The sequence below is a fragment of the Podarcis liolepis genome, assembly GCF_965112155.1.
Source record: "Podarcis liolepis genome assembly, chromosome: 1".
NCBI classification, from domain to species: domain Eukaryota; kingdom Metazoa; phylum Chordata; class Lepidosauria; order Squamata; family Lacertidae; genus Podarcis; species Podarcis liolepis.
In genome coordinates, this window is record NC_139554.1 from 116900012 (window position 1) to 116921183 (window position 21172).

Consider the following 21172-nt stretch of genomic DNA (forward strand, 5'->3'; position numbering starts at 1 on the left):
CATAACAAATATTTGTCTACTTTTTCTGAGGCATTTTGGATTACTGCCATGATTACTAAATATAGTGTTATCAGAAAATTCATGTTTCCTGTTCCTGGAAACAGTTTGATTCTGCACAGAACAAACACATTACTAAGATTATATTATTAACAAATTATATTATAATATTAGAATATGTCCCATGAAATAGATGGAACTGAGTGAAATAACTCCTGATGGTAGAAAAAAGGAAGCATGTATAAGTTTTGTTTTGTTTTTTTGTTTTTAAAAATACTTTACCAAAAACACCCTTCTTTGAAAAAGTATAGTATATTTCAATGCAGATTTTTGCCATCTGCAATCAGAAAAAACTAGCATACTTCAAACTAGCATACTTCAAACTAGCATACTTCAAACTAGCATACTTCAAACTAGTTTTGGCTTGTATGTTTTTCAGACTATCCCGTCCAAAGTAGAGCTCAAAAAATGTGCTGAAAAAGTAGATCTGAAGAGTTGTCAGTAGTCAGGGTAGTTGTCTGACAGGGTAGTTGTCAGTAGTCCCTGACTCCTGTCAGCACCTTTTTCAACAACAACAACAACAAATCCGTTTATTGTGAGGACCATGCCTGTACACAAACATCAACACAACAATAGTTAAAAATATTAAAATTCATTAGATACTATGCCAACAAATACCTTCATCCCACAAAATAGAAAGAGAGGGAAAACAAGCTTTTTGTTTTTTTGTTTATCACTACTGTTGTCTTTTGCCAAAAATCCAAGAGGAAGACACACAAACAGAAAGAATGCAAAAAATAGAAGCCTATTCTCAAAAGTGCAAATTGATAAGTTTTATTACAAGCTATTGATAAGCATTGTATTTTGTTCATATCACATTATTTGACTTCTATATTTTTAATTATGTGTACATTATTCCTGAAGGAGGAACTGCACCCTGAAATACATTGAATTGTAATAATTCATTGAAACTTTTGAGAACAGGTTTTTCCTTTTTGCATTTTTTCTACCTCTTTCTTTTGTCTTAGCTCAGTGGGCTGCCTATACCCAATCTTCAAACCTTTTGTTTCTTTATGTTGTTTTTAAAATAATTTTGATTGTTCGTTCATTTGAAAACTGGGCCATGGAAGCAGACCAAATTATTTAAGTTAGGAGATATAACTCATATTCTTATGTTAAGACTAAATCTTTTATTCCTTTGATGTGGAATTTTGGTTAACTTTGTGTGGAGTTGATGACTTTGGGTAAAGAGTTCATATACTTCATTGGTTAGAGAAATTGCAAAAGGGGTATGAAAATGAAGGGTTATGTGTTAGTATTTACATGCAAATAGTATCTGGTTTTTAGATCTAGTGAACTCTCATGAGTGCAAAAGTGTTCTAAAACCATCTCTTATTTTCTTAGGTATTCAGTACTTACTCAAATGAAGACTATGATAGACGTAATGAAGAGGTTGACCCTGTGTCAGCATCAGCTGAGTATGAACTTGAGAAAAGGGTGGAGAAAATGGAGGTTTTTTCTGTGGAAATTGAAAAAGGTATGCATTTTAAACATTTATCCTGCAAAAATAACTTTTACTTTCAGGCCAAAGTGGTCAAAATGGCCTGGAATTAAGCCTTGGTGAAGTTGATGGGAATTCTGAGTAGACATAGAAGACTAATGAAAGACCTTGTCAGCTGAGTTTAGGATTGCTTCTTAAATGTTTGATAAGGGCTGGAAGGCTGGAATATAAAGATTTTTGAAAATTGAATGGAGGATTGTACAGTACAGGAATGTGTGCAAAAACAGAATTCATTGGATTGTCACAGTACATCGTTCTTTTTTTAAGAATGCATAAATGCATTTCTTACTTCAGTCATCATAGAATGACTTCCTGTTTATGATTTACCGTATTTTCGCCCCATAGGGCGCACCGGCGCATAGGGCGCACCTAGTTTTTTTGGGGGGGAAATCAAGGAAAAAATCCCCAAGCTCGAAGAGGGAGACGGAGCGCTCCGTCTCCTCCTTCTGCCTTCAGGGACAGCCTCCCTAGCCTCCGTGGGGCAGCGGCTTGCCCCGCTATCCCCCGAGCTTGTGGGGCTGGCGGTGGGGAGAAGCAAGTTTCTCCCCACCGCCAGCCTTCAAACCAGGTTGGGGAACAGTGGGATGGCGGCGCTCCATCTCCCCGCTGTCTTCCGAGCTTTTGGGGCTGCCCGATATCTGCCCGAAGCCCGGGGCGCGCTCCGGAGCGTGCCCCGTGCTTCGGGCTGCAGCCTTCCACCCGCAAGCCTTGTGAGCCTGGCGGGAACTCCTGCTGGGCTCGCAAGGCTTGGGGATAGCTTCCTGAAGCCTGGAGAGCGAGAGGGGTCGATGCGCACCGACCCCTCTCGCTCTCCAGGCTTCAGCTAAAGCCTGCATTCGCCCCATAGGACGCACACACATTTCCCCTTCATTTTTGGAGGGGAAAAAGTGCGTCCTATAGGGCGAAAAATACGGTAAATACTATATTAAGCCAATAAGGCATTTTGCAGATATGACCAATAATTATTAACTATGAATCTAATTTTAAAAATACACGGTCTTTTTCTTTTCTTTCGTAACCCATAGGTGACAGTGGTTTAGGTATCAGTATTATTGGAATGGGTGTTGGTGCAGATCAGGGACTGGAAAAGCTGGGAATCTTTGTCAAAACAATTACTGAAGGTGGAGCTGCTCAGAAAGACGGTCGGTAAGTTTCCGCTAGGAATGCTTATTCTGTTTTGCAGATATTAGTAAAACCAAGCCAGAGTAAAAGTATATGAACTAAGTTTTATTACTTTCAGTATCTGAATGTTTCACTGGCTCAGTTCAGGTGAAATGGGAAACCATGTTTTCCTTCTATAAGGATAGTGTGTATTAGAGAGACAGTTGCACAACACAGTAGGCCATGTAAATTCTACTTTTTCACTCATGCAGTGTTAGTGTGCAAAGGTGGATGTCTTCTTTAAATATCCTATGAGATTACAGCCCCTATATTGTGTTGAATGTCATTCTAGAAGGTTCTCCAACCCCTAGAAGCTTGCTTATTACCACTGTAACAGAAGGAAGGTGCAGATAGGATCTTACACAAGCTCTTCATTATCAAAAATGTATCACTTGGAATTGAGCAAGTGCATATTGCCTCTTTAAGAAGTTCTTAACTAGTTTAAATATATATTCTCCCAGTCCCTACCTTCACTTTAAACATATACTTTCATTTTTAAAGCAAACATATTTGAGTCTGGTTTAGATCTTTAGTTTCTTTTTCCCTGTGGTAGGGGGCTCATTCATGAGGAAAGGTGAGATATAAATAGAATTAATAATCTATCCAAAAGTCACCATTGAAAATATTTTGTAGGGTATGTTCTGTAGAACATAATCACAGACAGGCCCTTACTCATATGCTTTTTATTGTTTTCATTCAAATGCCCTTTTATTTTAACAAATACAGTGTGGTGTGTAATGCCAAATATGTTTATTCTTTGCCTTGCAGAATCCAAGTAAATGATCAAATTGTTGAAGTGGATGGTATCAGTCTTGTTGGAGTAACCCAGTTTTTTGCAGCAACTGTACTAAAAAATACAAAAGGCACAGTCAGGTATGTGTAATTTTATAAATAGCTAAGCAGGGTTTTTTTTAGTAATAGAGTTGAAGGGGAAATATTAAAATTATTTCCTGCTGGTGACACTGTCATTTTATATTTGACTTATTGATGGTGGTTGATGGTTTTCTGTAGGTTTCTGATTGGAAGAGAAAAACCAGGAACTCAGAGTGAAGTAGCTCGACTTATAAGTGAGACATTGGAGCAGGAGAGATGTTTGTATGAGCATCAGTATGCCCATGATGATACAGAACAGGTATCAATTAAAATATAACATTGCATGTACGCTGTACACCTTTCCTCTCCTGTGCCCTGCTCCCAAGTTCTTTCTCCTGCTTCATTCTGAGCCCCCTTTCCTGCTGATCTTGTTGTGTTACCTTTCCTTCTCCACACCTCATAACTGTCCACATAATCAAGAGGCGGTACAGTCATGTTCAGCCTTACCGGTCAAATATAGTTCATACTCTGAATGGGCAACTTTGCTGACTGAATCCACTGCCATTTTTGCTCTCTATTCCTCCCCCCTCTTCCTTCACCCAAGTAAACTCCCAGGGTCCCTCAAGCATTTGCTCCATCTTTGTGGGTGGTGATGTTTTGAATGTGTAGAGATTGTCACTTACCCTGAACACCAGTAATAGAAAGAAATATGACAACTTCCCACTGTACATGTTCAAAATATTTCAGCAAACCATTTCTTTTCCTGGAGGATGCTGAGTGGACAACAGATGTTTAATCTATAGCCCTAGCCAGCAAGTAGCTTTCTTAAAGAGCTATTTTGAGAAATGAGAGAATTGTGGGCCAGCATATTAACCACCAGCCTATAAAGTACAGTATTTTTCTGTGTACAAGACGATGTTTCCGCCCCCCAAATTTTTAGTCAAAATTGGGGGTTGTCTTATGCACAGATTTATACAGTAAGTCTTGGGTGAGCTGGTACTCAGGGCCATGGAGAGGTGTTGAGGTGAGGAGGGAGCATGGCCGTGGCGCTGTCAGCTTTGTCTGGCTGAGGTGAGGCGAAGCCAGACACAGACTGGAGAAGCAAGGCTGTGCTGAGGTGCGAAGAATCAAGTGGGGAATCGCCATAAAAAAGCTCAACAACCTTTTGGGCGATTTCCCCAAAAAGCTGAACAACTTTAAAATAATGATTTCTAAATTTTGGGCTCCCAAAAGTAGGGGTTGTATTATACATGGGGTTGTGTTATACACAGAAAAATACGGTATCTTGCTTTTTGTTACCAGTTACTGTATTTTTCTCTTCAACTTAGGTGTCTGTAAGTTGGCAGCTGAGGGGGCAGGTTGCACTCCCCAGTTGACCGGATTTAGTCCCAGGGGACTCTGGTTGCTGACTTCTAATGTAAAAGCTGTAATAAAGTAATCTATGCAACTACAAGCTTTTGGATATGTTTGTACCTGAGCAGTGCCCTCCTATAATGATCAAATACAATGGAGTTCAAAACTAGTATGTGTCTTTTTTGGACAGCAAATGCAAGAAAAATGTGTAGTGTTATAAGAGAGTGGAAGAAACACTTCTCTACCTGCTTTCTCCATGTCATAATTTTATACACTGCTATCATGTAGCCTCCTGCTTGGCTTTTCTCTAAACTTAAAAGCTCCAGATGCTGTAACTTATCAAATGGGAGTTTTCCCACTCCCTTGGTCATTTTGATTGTCTTTTCTTGAACCTTTTCCAACTTTACAATATGCTTTTTGAAGTGAGGCAACCAGAACTGAACTGTTTTTGAGTATTTCAAGTTGAATTGTGTATGGATTAACACAAGTTATTATTATTATTTTAAATGCAGAAATCTAGAAGTGACATTTCAAAGCCATTTTATCTTTGTTAGAAAAAGTTCTACTTATTTTCAATAATACACAATACCTTTTCAGGATGATGATTATGATGAAGATGAAGATTCTTTTGAATCCCATTTACATGGAAAATCGGTGGAAGTGTTTTATCTTCCTGAAAATGAGGATATTAATTTGCCACTAGACATGGATTCTACACAGTTTCTGTTGAAGTTTAAAGAGGTATGATGCAATGATTTGCTGTCTATTAAATGGATAGTTAATTTTGGTTGGACGCCATTACATGTCCCTGTTACATGTTCTATTGTCTACAGACATTAGCATGATTCACACATTTGCCTTAGACTGCACAAATGTGCAGTCTTCTGCCTTAAATCTACTTTCCTCTTCCCTGACACTTTTTTTGCTGCTGTGCTGCACTGAGCTAAGGTTTGGCTTAACATGTCATCTGAACTGGGAGTCATGGTTAAGCTCCCTCCTCCCTAACCATGAGCCTGTAACAAAGAGCAAACCTTAACCAGGCAATTTAGCTTAGTGTGGCATGGTTGCAAAGAGGACTGGGAGCAGCAAAATGACTGCAATCAACTCTCCAGGAGCTGACACGTTAATTCAGTTTTACTTAACCAAGGTTTGGTTACAGCATCTACACTGTAATTCTAGATTTAAGGCTATTTTTCTCCCTAAATCTTCTGCTGTTCCTTTATGAAAAGAATAATTTATTAGCAAATCACTTCTCAAATGGTAGAGTTCACGGAAAAAGAGCAAGTAAGCAGAAATTTATCAATATATGTTAGCTACATATTGGCAATATATTTTATCGATTACAGAGCTATATCCATTCCACTGCCTGCTTGCTTGCCTTTATTTCACACCTTTTCCCCAGAAGTGAGGCTCAAGGTAGCTCACTTAAATTAAAGCAACATGGATAAACTGCAGATAGGTGAAAACATAGGGTGATATCAACTGAGCAAGTAATAATAAACATAGGTTGAAATCCGAAGAGTTTATTAGATCCATATTGGTGCTTCTGTTTACATCCAAGAGCTTCCCTGTTTGGTTGAAGTTTTTTCCTCATCTGCACTGGGAGAGCACTACTGAAGTGTGCTTTCACAGTTATTCTGAGTTCTATGGGTGATGTGTTCAGTGGCCTCAAAACCTTTACGTTGAGCTTCTTCAGTGGATATTTAGATCTGAGTCTTTATCAGATAGACCTTACTAACTCTGATATAAAAACCAAGACTTGTTTTTGCATTGGCATGTGTAATATCAAGCCTTCAGAATACACTTCTCCAGAGATGCTTTTTAAAAAACACAAAACTATTCAAGACCAAAAGTATAATCTTTCAGTCTCCACATGTGTGAGCTGGGGACTTGGTTGTTCTCATTTGAATTATGCTCCTTTGGTCATGCTGCAACTGTGAGAGTCTCATAAGTTAGTAGTGGATCCCTTCTTTTATTGCTATCTTGCAAAGGATAGCCAGCCTGAAATGTTTTCCTTCTTAGAATTCTGTCAGTGAACAATGAAACTTGATCACTAATCTTTAAAAATATTTAAATTCAGTTCTTTTTTCCAGAAAGCTTTGACTTGAGATATTTTTATTTGCTTTCATATTTTATGTTAGATATTTGGTAAAAAGTATATGTTAGCATTACATTCCTGAACCAGCTATAGTTCGAAATGAGTGGTTGACTCACAAATAGGAATACATACACCAGCAAACTCATCCAATAAGCGCAGTGTGATCAACATAAATATTACGTTGCAGATAAACAGATCTCAGTTGCTTCATAGATCCTTTTTCTGTTTAGAGATACTCTGAACATAGAAGTAGAAACTGCAGTATAGAATTACTGTGTTTAAGGACTTAATGATCTTACAAAAACAACAACCTTTCATATACCCATTGTTTTCTCCTCTGACAAGTTGTTTTTTTTTTATTATCCTTTTGTAGCTACAGTTGAAGCATGCAGTTACGACAGCTGAAGTTAACCAGCTTAAGGAAAAGGTACAATTTTAATATATAATAATATATGAAAATTGTTTTGGTTTGTATGTGGATATGCTGAGGACAGCTATGGTGAAACCAAACTTTAATCAAAAGCAAGTAAGCATTTATGATGATTGATGAAGGATATTGGTCCTTGTATATTTTTTCCTCTTTCTCTTGGTATTTTTGTTTTAAATATAAATATGATGTGTTTATTAAATTATTCCATGTAATAATGCTTTGGAAACAAAAGCAAGCTCAGAACTATCCAGGTATAAATGGCAACTGTATTGGAGGAAGATTGCATTCGATCTTGCTCTGTGCACCCCAGTTTTTATTTCCAACACACCTTTGTCTACTGCCTATTCTCATTTTGTAAAGGGAACAACCTCCTTTCCCTTCATCATCTATAGTGCCAGGCTTGAGAATTACATGGTGCAGTCTGATTTCTTAGCTCCTGCTACAGAAGGGAAAGTTCTACCAGATGCACTGTAAAAATGTTGGTATGTTGTCTATATTCTGAAAGTTTTATTAAGATGGAGAATTGCAACATTTGTTGATAAGGAAAGCACACGCGCACGCGCGCGCACACACACACACACACACACACACACACACACATTGAATGTTAGCATAAAAAACTGTACCAGGTGTGGGATTTTTCAATCACTGCAGAACTGTGTTGGGAAAATATCTGACAGGCAAAGTAAATTCATTCTATGTAAATTTCAACAGCATAGGAGTCTATGATCTGTCAATATTATTCCTACATTATCATTTTAGTAGCAGAGTGGCAATGACTTGTTGCACAGAGTGATCTATGGCTATGAATGAATGAATTTTATTATTACGGTCACAGACCAGTTCCGGCTGTGGTTACTCTCTTTCCTTCTATCTAAAGTACAGTATGAAAAGTGAATCTCACGCTGCACTGGGACAGCTGCTTACATGGCAGGGAGAAAACAGGAACCTCTACAAAAGCATCTTCTATGAAACTCGTAAATGTTACTCAAGCCTTGGATCTGACAACGCCACTGCCAATTTTCATTTATTTAAAGCCTTTTAATTCCACTCTTCAACCAAAAAAAGCCCCCAAATTCCGATGCAGATACGGATTGAATGTAAATGTATACTGCAGCTTCAATGACTTGTATGAAACTTTCAAAATGTTGCTAGCAATAAGCTGTCTGATGATGTAGGCCTTTAGAAATGAGTTTGTTTCTGAAGGTGGGATAGCATATTTGTCTTCCATACTGACAGGAGCAGCCTGAATCTTAGAAGTTTGGTTCCTCATTTATTTGGGATGTGGCCAGAAATAAAAAATAAAATGAGAATATGTTGTAAAATGAATAATCCTGAACAGATTTTGTCCAGAAGGACTTCTATGAATCTACAGCAATATTAGCTGTATCAGTGATATGCAAGTCAGTAGCTTTTTGTTGCTGTTGTTGTTTTATTTTCATTGCTGCACATGGCTGTCAACTTTTCCCTTTTCTTGCGAGGAATCCTATTCGGAATAAGGGAATTTCCCTTAAAAAAAGGGAAACGACAGCTATATTGCTGCATTAGAACTGACTTATTCTTTTTTAAGACTCATAAATGATTGTGAAGAGTTACATAGCTAATACCTAATAGTGGTGAATTGTTTTTTAAAGTTAAAAGCATCAGAAGCTGAAAAGATTGAATGGGAGTTAACTAAATCCCAGCTCCAGGAAACTTTAAGTGAGAATAAAGAAAAAATAAAGAAGTTGGAGACCTATTGGTTAGAAGCGCAAAGTTTATGCAAAACAGTAAATGAACATCTTAAAGAAACTCAGGAGCAATATGATGCCCTGGAGAAAAAATACAACAAGGCCAAGAAATTACTCAAAGAATATCAGCAAAAGTGAGTTCATTGTCATTTTCTTTCAGTTAATCTCATACAGGACATTCCTTGTCATTTCTTGCATGTACTATAAGTTATGCATATATGTCAGTGGTTGATTTTGGATGATGCAGAAAAATCTAAGAGAGTTTGATTTCAGTAGTGAAAACACTCTGAAACATAGAAAGCATAAATAGAGGGAAGTTATCTAAGTTGATGCCACAATGGGGAAATGCATCCTTTACAACATTTATCTCATAATCTGACAGATACTCCATGTAGTTTCTACAGAATATTTAAAAACAAAGTCACAATACTTTGATAGTGTATCATTTGCTATTATCTTGGAGGGGCTTTGAGAGACTTTTTGAGGCACCTCAGTTCTCTAATAAACACAGCAGAGAGGTAAATTGGATAGGATTCAGAGCGTGTAACTCTAAAGGTAAATTTTAAGTAAAAACAAATAAAGAACTTTTAAAGGAGCCAGGAGGTCACATGGAACATCTGCTAAGCAACAGAATTAACATTTAAAATAGGGTGGCAGGTGGGAGTAGAATAGAAAACCACAACACATTTTCTCCTTAGACTGGTTAGTCAAATCCTGCAACAGGGTCTCCTGTATGTGCATTCAGAGGCATGCAAGAAAATTAAACCCATCAGGCTGCTTACAATGTGGAATGGGTTTTGGTCTTAAGGAAAAATGGAACTGGTCAGGTTAATAAAAAACAATGAGATTACTTGGAAATGTATTTTGCTGGTAAGAACAGGCCATCTTGGTAAGCTGGAGAGGACAGTGGCAATAGAAAGAGTAGATGTGGGGCAGGAAGGGAGTGAGTGGGAGAACAAAGAACAAGTAGAAAGAAAGAGGACAAGAAGCTGTGCAATTTCATGGAGATGTTGGTGTTCACTAGTTGTATATGACAACCAGAATAATACTGTGTAAGAGATGAGATTGTAAAAGTAGAAGACTTAACAATATACTGGTAGTTATTTTTAGTTTTTCAATACACGCTGATAACTAGCTCAACATGATAACTAGCTCAACTAGCTCCTTCTAAATTGCATAATGTGACTGTTTCTTTCCCCTTCCAGAGAAGTAGAACTCATGAAAAAGGAAGAGGATCATACAAAAATGATTGGAGAGAGAGACCAGGAGCATGTAAATCAGCTGAAGATATTGCAGGAGAAGGTTAGGCAAGATGACTTAGTAATTACTGGCTTTAAATATGTTAAAAACTGCTTTATTGATTTTTAAATTGCATTGTAACATTTTCAGATTTCAGAGCTTGAAGATAAATTAAAAATATATGAGAGACTCCCATTTATGTTTGGAAATAGCAGTTTATTAGATACTGCAACTCCAAGTCCTGAACAACTTACAGAAAACCTTGAAGTAAAAGATGATGTTCAAGAATTTGAGTCTTCAATAGAGAAATTGGATTTTTCTGGTAAGTAAAAGTAGAAATTCAGCAACATTTATTTCTTTGATTTCTTAAATATGTGCTATATGTTGTTGCTATGAATTTTACAGTGGAAGGTGTCAATCTTGCTAGTAAGTAGAACTGTTAGTGCCTAGGTGAAGCGTCAATCTGATGAAGCAGGAATAATACTGATTCCCTTTGTATAAATAGGGCTATTTCAGGGCTTAAAACCTTTACTGCACTTTTACTGCATCAATGGGAACCTCCAACCCTGAAAACCCTGGATACTTACCCTGTATTATTTGATTCCAGCCAGCATTCGAAACTCCCATTTTTCTAGGCACATTTTGCGACAGGGAATTTCATTAGCACGAGTAGTTTCTGAGCTCTGGGCGCAGTACTGCACCAAAGATTTCAGATTAAAACTGCGGAGTTGAAGGAAAGGAGGACCTTTTTCTGCCTCCCCACTTCCAGCTACTCTATGAGGACTGGAGAAGATACCCTCTTAAGAATATTAGGGTGGGTGGGGAGGGGAAGAACTACACCATGTGAAAAATGAGCATAATATTTTAGCTGCAGTTCATTCCTTTTCAGCTTTGTATTCTTGCTATTAAAAAAAAGTGCACCTAGACCAGGGGTCAGCAAACTTTTTCAGGAGGGAGCCGGTCCACTGTCCCTCGACCTTGTGGGGGGCCGGACCCACCCTCTCCTGAAAGCACCCCACCGCCGCCACTCCACTCACACCGCAGCTGTCGACACCGCCTTGTCTTCGGCAGTGTCGTCGTCGTCCTGTGCCTCGGCTAGGGGTCTGTGGGGCACAGAGCCCAGGCCGCTGGCCTTGGCGGCGAAGGCAGCCTACCTGCCATTGCCTTTTCCTCCCGCTCAGCTCTTGGCCATACACAGCCATCTCAGCGGGAAGGAAGGGGCATCGCCCAGAGGTGTCCACGGCTTTGGATTGGCTGCAGGAGCTTCCTGGGGCCAATCTGAAGCCGTGCCAGTGTCGCGGAAGTCAGTCCCCATGCGACGAGGTCTCCGCTCTGCGCTAGTTAGCGCGGGGGCTGACTTGCAGCAGGGTCCGCAAGGTTCGTGGGCCAGATTAACGAGCCCGGTGGGCCGCATCCGTCCCCCGGGCCTTAGTTTGCCGACCCCTGACCTAGACATTCCATTGTTGCTCCCATAACCTAGGTTTAAGGTGCCATTTAGCTCCTAGCTTTCATTTCTCAGTTTCTAACACCGATTCCAGACCATTGGGCACAGGAAACTGCTTGCAGGCACAACAGATCAACTGACTCTGCATGCCCCCTAAGCCTTTGCCTGCAATGTTGATTTTAAATCACGTGGGCATAGGAAAACATTTCACCTGACAGAATGGTGACTTCAGATAATTGCTGTGAAATGGCCCACAGGGTTTGGGGGAGGTAACAATTTAGCCTGCTGGCATCAAAAGGTTCACCACAATTGTATTGCTGAGTCTAGTTGTCTTCAGGGTTCCTAACTGAAAGAGTCCCTGCTAAGGATTTTTTTTTTTTTTTTAATGAAACGTTTCCTCTTTCTAAGGGGAAAACTTGCTTGTAGCTGCTCCAACAGAAAGTGCAGTGGTCATCTTAAAAGTCAATCTAAATCTGACCAGGGCAGATCCTTAACTGGAGTTAAGTGATAGGACCACTGGGATATGCATCTCCCAACATCCTGTAATAAAGATCTCCTGATATCCTTACTCATGGTATGCACAGAAGTTGCGTACATGAGAAGAACTCATATATTTTGTATCCTCAGTGAAGTAATAAATAAGTAGGGATGTAGTATTAGACAGCTGTTAGACAACTGTTAAACAACCTGTAAAAGGTACACAGTACAAGCAAAATTTTTAAGTTCTTCAATATGTTCTTTAATACGATCCACTTTGAATTGCCATCTGTTTGCTAATTCAGCAAGGTATGCCTTCTGTTGTAAAACTCAGGTATGGTCCTGACTGTTGTGTACTAACAAAGAACTTAACAAACAACTTATAAAAGGGCATTTTATTGAACCAGCTGCGCTACTGAAAAGGGTGTGCAAGCTTTGGAGTCTGAGTTCTGTGTTTCCATTCAATTTATAGAGAGTCAGATTACTTAAGACATTGAATGCAAGCTTATAAAAGAGCACTGACTAATTTTGTTAGGGAGGGAATGGGGAGACAGAGGTTCTGTTGCTGGAATATCCTTTTTTAGGTAACTTTGTTTTGTTTTGTTTACAGATTTTGACACTTTTGTTGGGGACACACCAAGGTTAGACACCAGTGCACATAAAGCAAAAGCCCAGCTTGCCTTGAAAGTGAAACGTCAGCCACCTTCTCGGTCAAAGCTGAAAGCATCTCTTGGGGCTGGACAGAAGGAAATAAACTTGCTGGTACAGTATTCACTTTATTGATTCCCCTCCAGTTATAATTTAACTTTGTTTAAATGCACTCACTGATGAGATTAATTTTATCATTTACCCAACACTCCTCTGTACCACCTTTCCACTCTTAATAAGATGTCCTGCTGTGAGCTGGGTTTTTGCTGCACATTTCAGTAAATCTCTCTTCCTGCTGCCACCACAACAAATTTATCTGAAAACTCCACCCCTAACATAGCCAAGTATGAGGCATGTCGTTTAATACAAATAATATATTAAATAAAAAAGTAATGAACAGTGGTTGTATGATTACTTGAAGTACATAAGCATTTGGTACCTTGGACTTAGGCAATTATTAAAACTTTAAATTTAAAAACTTTTATTTCTTAATACATTTTTAGGATGTGGATGATAATGGTGATAATACAGAGGAAATAATCCAGAGCAGATCTTCAGAAGTGACAGAGAAGATCATTTCATCACAGCAGAGTGATGTAGATCAAAGAGATGAGAAGCATGAGCATGCTGAAAGCACTGACAGTTTATTAGAATCAAGTCCATCAGCTTCCTTGCACTCTTCTCCAGTATATAAACCAAACACAGAAAATAGTCCTGAAACAACACAGCCAGCTTCTAATGATGATACAACTCCAAATTCTCCTTCAGGATGCAGCAGAAATGTCAAGCATAGAGACTCAAAAGGCAAAGGAAGAGTGAATAAAGGTAATTTAAAATTCCTAGTGTTTAAAAATTTTAAGTCCTGAAAAACTGTCGATACACACAGAGTGGTTCTTGCCTCCTGCTATTAAAAGTTAAACAATTGCTGTTTCCCCATTCTTGTACATTATGCCTCTAATGTAAGCAACACTGTAAATTTAATATAATATTTAATCTTCTATTTAAATGTAAGAAATTGCACAATCTGTATGCTTCAGTCATTTGATGTCACCTTGCAAAAGCAAAGAGAACAATATATTGTAAAATGTTTGTCAGCACAATACAGTTTCTGTTGTGCTTATCTATAGAAGAGGCTTTGCTTTCTTTTAAGTTAGGAAGTATATCAGTGTTAGACTTCTTATGTCATTTTTTTAATTTGACACAGATGACAAACGAAGTGAAGAAAAGACTGAATCAAGTGAAGGTGCCTCTGCGGGCAAGTCCAAAAGGCGTTTCCCAGATTTTGGGTACGACGTGCATGTTTTTAAATGATAGAATGTTTGTTAAAAGTTCCTGTAACTGAACTGCAGTTTTTTCATGTGTCAAAAACTAATTTGATGCTAATCTGCATAACTGGCGGCTGGGAATAATTGTGTGCATGATTGTATCAAAATTGAAAATGACACTGGTTTGAAGAATACGCGTAAGTGCAAAGAACCACGCTTCAAACTTCTTTCTTCCTCTAGCATCTCAAAGCTTTAATAATTTGCTTCATGCCGTAAGGCTCCTTCAGTGCTTGAGTGACTGATCTTTGGGAATGGCTTTGCCTCAGTCTGCAATCTTAAACACACTTTAATAAGAAATAAATTTAATTTGGGATAGGCACCTTTAGGATCAGACTTATACACATTCAAATAAATAAAGAACATTGTTCTGTTGCATCATGACAAAATATAATGGTTATATCTTTTATGGTAGGGCTTTTATGTTTAAAATTTGAGATAATAAATCTAGCTAAATTGCAGTTGGTTCTGTATGAGACCAGCAAGTTACTTTTAAAGTGGAATGCTTTTATTGTTGCTTAACTTTGTGAATCTTTAGAGAAGGATGCTCAGGTTCCCCTCTGTCAGAGTTGAGGGTAAAATTACAGTGTATGTCCATAGCTCATAACTGAAATAATTATTCATGTGTACAGTAGTGACAACTTCACTCTGGAGAAGTCTGGAAATCGTTCCTTTGTATCCCTCTCCTTCGAAACCTGAGACATGAACTCTGGCTCATAACAGCAGCCACCATTGTAGCACAGAGCAAAGAAGGCACAGATGGGATGGGATGTAAAGTTGTGGGTGTTCAAGACAATTCTTGTTTTGGGGGAGAGACCATATATATCACAGCTAAGGATTCACCTATGCATCTTGAGTTATATTTACTAGGTTATATGATGATGGGTTGCTTCTTTTTTCCTTCAGTGTATATTCTCATAATGGAATATTACAAAATATTTGTTATAATTGATTGCACTGTGGAATACATTTGAAATGTGAACCATATTTCTATTTATAATTGACAATTGGGCTGGTTCAAAGATAGTGGGTTATTTCAGTTTAACTTGATTGCTTGTGGTCAGTTGGGGATTGATCTACTTGTTCTCTCATTTACCCCAACTCCCATTACTATATTTGACTAGTGAGAATTGACAATTGTGTGAAACCTGTTGATTTATTTTGCAGTATGCCACAGATATATTGGGACAGATTTGACTTAGCTAATTTGTGCGTTTTATTAAACTACTTTCTTTAATTTCAGGGGCCTAAGAAAATCTGGTGGTAAAGGGAAGAAGCAAGAAAAAGAAAATGCAAGGAGTTCGCTAGACAGCCGGTACTTAGAGAAGCATTTTATGTTCTTAACTATGCATTCCAATGAATTGTGCAATTTGAACAGTCATCTGAATGAATATACATCATTCTCAATTTAGTATCGCGTTCATTGTTAGAATGTTGAACCTCAGTTTCAGTCTTTTTGAAAAAGGAAAGTATTCAAAGGCAATCAGATTTACTTTTAAAGTGTTTCATAGCTGGTAACATACTAGTGCCCAGTTTGCAAAAAAAATAACATAGCAGGAAAGCTACTTCTGAAATATTTTATACATAGTAATTTAGACCTACTAGTCTGAATAACATTAAATTGCTTTAAACTGTGTGGTGTATAATGTGTTGTTGTGTACTGATGATGAAAATATGACTGTTATGTCTTATCTATTTCACATGGTATGATTATATGTACAATAGATTGTCAAAGCTCATACATGAAAAATTACATTCTTTCAGGGGCTCTCGAGAATTGCTGGAGGACTCTGTCAACAACTTATCTGCATCAGATTCCGATTCCCCTATCCCAACTTGTATGCCTTTCTCCTGGTTTGGAGACAGCCATAAAGAGCATAGTTCTAGTAGCACCCTGAGCTTTTCTCAGGGTGGCCATGATGTTGCATTGGAACAGAGCCAGGAGAAGAACAGAAACAAGGTAAATGGTGTTTATTTGTATATACTTTGCACATTTAGATTTGATTAATGTTGCTCAAGAGTTAAATGCTGTGACAAGTATCGTAAAAACGAAACATGTGCAAGTTGTTCACCTTAGGAAATAATGTTATATATGACTAGTGATCCTCTGTGGCATTCAAAAGTATTTATACTAGTGCTGACTTATTTTCTCTAGCTTTCCCAGTTATGATAAGGCTAGCCTATTAAGAACAATGGATTGCGATCCAAGCATGCCCTCCCATGAACATAAGGGCTTATTCTGATCACAGAAAGAACTCTGAACCAACGGAGGCTTCCACTGGAGGAAATGGTGTAGTGGAAATTCCCTTGTTAAAGAGTTCATCATCATGTTGCTTTCTGAAAAAACTTAAGGCTTTATATGTACACAGATGAAAATAGAAAATCTGCACATTAAAAGGCAATGCTTATGGCAAGGCTGTCTGCAGTCACATGATGCCTTTTTCTACTTTGTCCTTGCCACCCATTAAATGTGCATGTTGTTGCATGCTTGATCCTTTCTATATGGTAATAACTTCGACAAAACAAATGTGCTACTCTTCCCATAGTTTTCTTTTATTTTGTGGATTCCATATTTGTTTCAGTTTGTTAAATTAATCTACATGTGCATTTCAAGCCATCAGCATCTCATTTTGTATGTTTTGGTCTTGGAAAAGATTTCTAAACCTCGGAAGTGTGTACAATCTATGCCAGCAGAAGTTTAACCAACATAGAATACCTTAAGTGTTTTTATGCCTGCTTGTGTCCACATTCAATGCTTGAACAGTTTACTCACCTCAACTTGTGAGTTGTCAGATAGGTGAGACAGTGTGATTGTGACTTTAGTTCTTCCCATGCAGGGAAGTGACTCAGGTTGCAATCTTATGCACACTTACCTGGGAGTAAGTTCTGTTGAACTCATCATGCTTACTTCTGACCAGAGGTGGGGAACGTTTTTCATTTCTATGGCCACATTCCCTTGTGAGGAACCTTCTGGATGTCTTATGCTAATGGTGGGTGTGGCCCCAGGGCTGCATAGAGAGAGGCCTGCAGGGCTGAATTTAGCTCCTCTGTCTAACATTCCCCATTCCTGATGTATAGGGTTGCACTGCCAGTCATTTAAAACAAAATGCATGGTGTCTTTGTCCAGACTTGTCATGCTACAGTTGTAGGTCTGTCTTTAGAACTTTCTGATTCTGTATCTCTAGGCTTTTCAGTTCAACCCAGGGTTGATAACTTGCAACTGCAGTGAGCACAGTAGTTTTTAACTACACTTGAATGTATATGGCTTAAAAAGCACCTTTCTGTGCTTGAGTCTACATCTTTTTGTACTGTTATGAGAGAGTGGTTCATTGTTTTCTGTTTGCATAGATAAGTCTTGCCTGTTATTGCAGACCTCAAAAGCTATGTAAGAATTGTCACCACATGGTACCTATGATAAAGACCAGTGATACATTCAGTTTTATTAAAGTCAGGTTTGTTGTGCTGTGGTTCTCGGAGTGGGAAATGCATGTCTCTAAAGAAATAGGGCCAGGTAGGAAGGATTGCACTTCCCTGATCTAATGAAGGAATGAAGGTTAAAGTTTGAAGAAGCATTAAAATATAGGAAGCTATAAAGGCTTTGTGCCTGTTTACCTGTGCCCATAATTACTTCCTCCTTCTATAGCTTGTTTCATATACACTACTAAAATAAGGTAACAGCACCTCAACTGATGTGAGCCCTTTGTTCCCCAGGTAATCTTCTCCTGCCTCCTATTTTGTTGGGCTTTGTTACCGTTATATTTTTGTGCCTTTGAGTGAAGGAAACTAAATACACCAGCTATAAGGCAGGCACAGCAGTGGAGCGTATGCCTGCGCTACCTGTGGCGGGTTGCAGAACATGCCCCCGAGGAGTGCGGAGGGCACCCTCCAGTGTGCCAGAGTACAAGGTTGGAGAGAGGTGGGGAGCTCCTGCCTATTCTCCTCCTGCTTTCCGTTGCTACATTAGGCCCGACCTGGCAGGAGTGCTGCTATGGCCAAGAATTGGCTGAGGAGAGTGGGAGGCAGCTTTGCCGCTCTCTCTCCCCCTGCTGTCTGCCACCGGGTCAAGCCTGACCCAGTGGCGGAGGCAGAGCTACTGCAGCCAGGCGCAAGGCGCCTTGCCGCCTAGGAGGGTGGACAGCAGCTTTACTGCTGCCTCTCCTGCTTTCTGCCGACAGGTCAGACCTGACCCGGTGACAGACCCACTGTGGCCAGGCATGCCACACCATGTCATCAGAGCTGTTGCCACCAGGCACGAGGTATGCCGCGGCCAAGGAGGGTGGGCAGCAGCGCTGCCGCCCACTTACCTGCTCTCCTCCCTGGGTCAGGCCTAACCCAGGGGGCAGAACTGTAACAGGCACCAACGCTACAGCCAAGGCTCAGTTCCTTCTGGCCCAGAGCCAGGCTCCGATGAAGGAGCCTGCTGTGGGGGCACCTTTTTGGGCCCCCTCTCAAAATTGCACCCAGGGCCATTGCACCAATGCCCTCCCCATGCTACGCCTCTGGGCAGGCATAGTTTTTCTCGCTTCTTGTGGGCTTGTTGGGAGTGAGATGGATTTAAATCCAAGGCCTCCTTGATCCATCACAATGTGGCCTCTAGTAGTGGACCATCTACTCCACCTGCAGAGTGGTAGATCTTCAGGATCCAGTGGTCCCCCTATCTCTAAGGGGCATAATTGCTACTAAAATACCTGGTCCTCCCAATTTTCTTGTTCCATCTTTGCCTCCATGAAATCCCATAACCATCACCATACATATGTGTAACAGACAGCTAGCAGGATAGAAATACATGTTACTGTCGATTTTGGTGCTTCATTCCAGCCACCCCTCAGCCTGTGTTATTTTGGACTAGCTATTCTCTCCTCCCATATTAGACAGGAAGAGGACTCAGCCAATGCCTGTTGGGCTGTTGAATATTATTACTTAATGTATTTATATCCTGCCTTTTTCCCAAATTGTGATTCAGGGCGGTGAGTATCTGAGAGGGTGGCAGATTAGGGAAGCCAGCTTTAGGGGAGGGGGAGTCAGCAAGGGTGCAGCAGGCAAGTGTCAGTCCTGGGGGGGGGGCTCAGCATTTGCTTGACCATTGTGGGTGCTAATGTAGGGCCTGCTTGCTCTAAATAGGGCAGGTGGTGCAAGGACAGTAGCAAAAGGAAAAGTTATCATGGCAGGAAGCCATACTGCTTCCTGTTTTTCTTATTCTGCCTGCAACTTGAAAGCAGGGATGGAACATTTGGAAGCAGAGTCGTTTGTGCTCCTCAAGACCAGGAGCTGCCCATGGCGCAGGTCTTGGTTCCAGTCTCTGATAATCAGAAAACTAAGGTCAAAGTGTAATCCCTCCCTAGCCCCCATTAAGGGAATGAATTCACGACTCACCCTATTCATTCCTGACTAACCCTATGTGCTGAAAATAGCTACCAGAACTCTCTGATTGTTTCTATAGATCAGATGATAAGAGCCCAATACTTGTGTATTGTGAATTGGGAGAGAGTTATGATGAATGTAGATAAGCTTAGTTCAGAGTTACTGGAAATAAATGATTAGTTATTTTTACTTTTTAAAAAATAAGACACTGTGCCTCCTTGTGATTTATTGTTCCAAGGGGGAAGTTAACAACACATTATTTTCACTTGTTTGCAGAGTAGAATTGTCATAGATGATTCATACGATAGCAAGCCAAGTTGTGATCTGTCAGGGTTAGTGACAGAACCAAATCTTTCAGGGCGTTCACACACTTTAACCTTCTCTTCAAACGAGGTGAGTTTCAGTGTGTCTGTGTATTGTTGATATCACAATTCAGACTATATTATGCAATTTAAGTTTGTCTCTAATGAAAAGAGCAGGTTATCATCATTGCACCTTAATATTTTTATAAGCCCACATTGAAAAATGTACCTAGGAGACAAAAAGTATTTTTCTTGTTATCAGTTTTGGGTTTGATATATTGTTGACAACATTTACACTGAGCTACTTTGCATGTAACCAAAGCCAAACCAAGACTGAATGTGCATCTGCTCTGCTCCTGCATTGCAAGAAGAGAACACTTTAATTGCATCCCTAATATTATGAGACAGCCAATTGATTAACAGTACCATCAGGCAATGCAGATTGCTTTCTATGCTTCTGCTATTTGTGTGAATGGCATGCATTAGTACTTCTAACAGAATACACATCTGTCTTCCTCATTTCAGTCTTTTGGCTGTAGAGCTTAATTCTTGCTGCGTTATTTTTGAAATATTTTTAGATCATTATAAAGCCAAACATTTTTTGAATTTCCTAAATTGGATCTTTCAAAACTTTGCAGACGTCAGTGAGGAAGGTTTTGTGGTGCCAGCTAAGTTCAGCCTTCAGTATGGAGTTTCACAGCTCCTCATGTAGCATCTGGGCATTTAGCCCTATAGGTACTCTTATGAATAGTTCTTTCTTGAACAGTTTTGTGTCTATACACAATGTTGACCTTTCACCTCTCTTTCAAATTACTCCGTAATTCAGTTTAGATGGATACTGTTCCTTGCGACTCTCTTCCAGTTGTCTTGAGGATTTTGCACTCTCAGCACAATAGGGCCGGATTTTATTCTTCATTTTCTCTCTCTGCATCAACGGGGCTTTCAGAAACTGACCTTTACTTGATTTCTAGAAATGGAATTTGCATATCTCTACAAGGAAGGATGGAGATAGTTTCCTTTCAGTAACACAAGTTAATGTTTTTGAGTAAATATTGGATACTTGCTTGTGCTAAACATTTTAATGTAACAAAAGGAGTAGTATATTTGTATTTTTAAAAAATACCGTGTTTTTCGTCCCATAGGACGCACCTAGTTTTTTGGGGGGGAAATAAAGGAATTTCCCCCCACTTTATTGCCCCCCCCAACCAGGTCGTGGAAACCAAACCAGGTCAAGGA

The 21172-nt window shown here is 39.5% G+C and overlaps 1 protein-coding gene and 1 long non-coding RNA gene across 3 annotated transcripts in view; both read left to right on the forward strand.

Annotated features, from left to right (window-relative positions):
* Window positions 1–21172, forward strand: part of LOC310689657 (neurabin-1-like) — a 40437-nt gene that overhangs the window by 12996 nt on the left and 6269 nt on the right. Inside the window, exons 3-17 of one of the 2 annotated variants that reach the window (XM_083467481.1) lie at window positions 1402–1534; window positions 2584–2704; window positions 3488–3592; window positions 3731–3851; window positions 5483–5626; window positions 7357–7410; window positions 9048–9277; window positions 10349–10445; window positions 10533–10704; window positions 12914–13065; window positions 13455–13776; window positions 14156–14237; window positions 15517–15588; window positions 16038–16233; window positions 19911–20027. In XM_083467481.1, coding sequence (XP_083323607.1) covers window positions 1402–1534; window positions 2584–2704; window positions 3488–3592; window positions 3731–3851; window positions 5483–5626; window positions 7357–7410; window positions 9048–9277; window positions 10349–10445; window positions 10533–10704; window positions 12914–13065; window positions 13455–13776; window positions 14156–14237; window positions 15517–15588; window positions 16038–16233; window positions 19911–20027 — 2118 coding nt within the window. The remainder of the gene's footprint in view (window positions 1–1401; window positions 1535–2583; window positions 2705–3487; window positions 3593–3730; window positions 3852–5482; window positions 5627–7356; window positions 7411–9047; window positions 9278–10348; window positions 10446–10532; window positions 10705–12913; window positions 13066–13454; window positions 13777–14155; window positions 14238–15516; window positions 15589–16037; window positions 16234–19910; window positions 20028–21172) is intronic. The other variant, XM_083467482.1, reaches the window with a different exon arrangement.
* LOC310691349 lies at window positions 16240–16687 on the forward strand. Its single transcript, XR_014518476.1, has 2 exons — window positions 16240–16358; window positions 16397–16687. It is a non-coding gene; the product is annotated as an uncharacterized lncRNA (long non-coding RNA).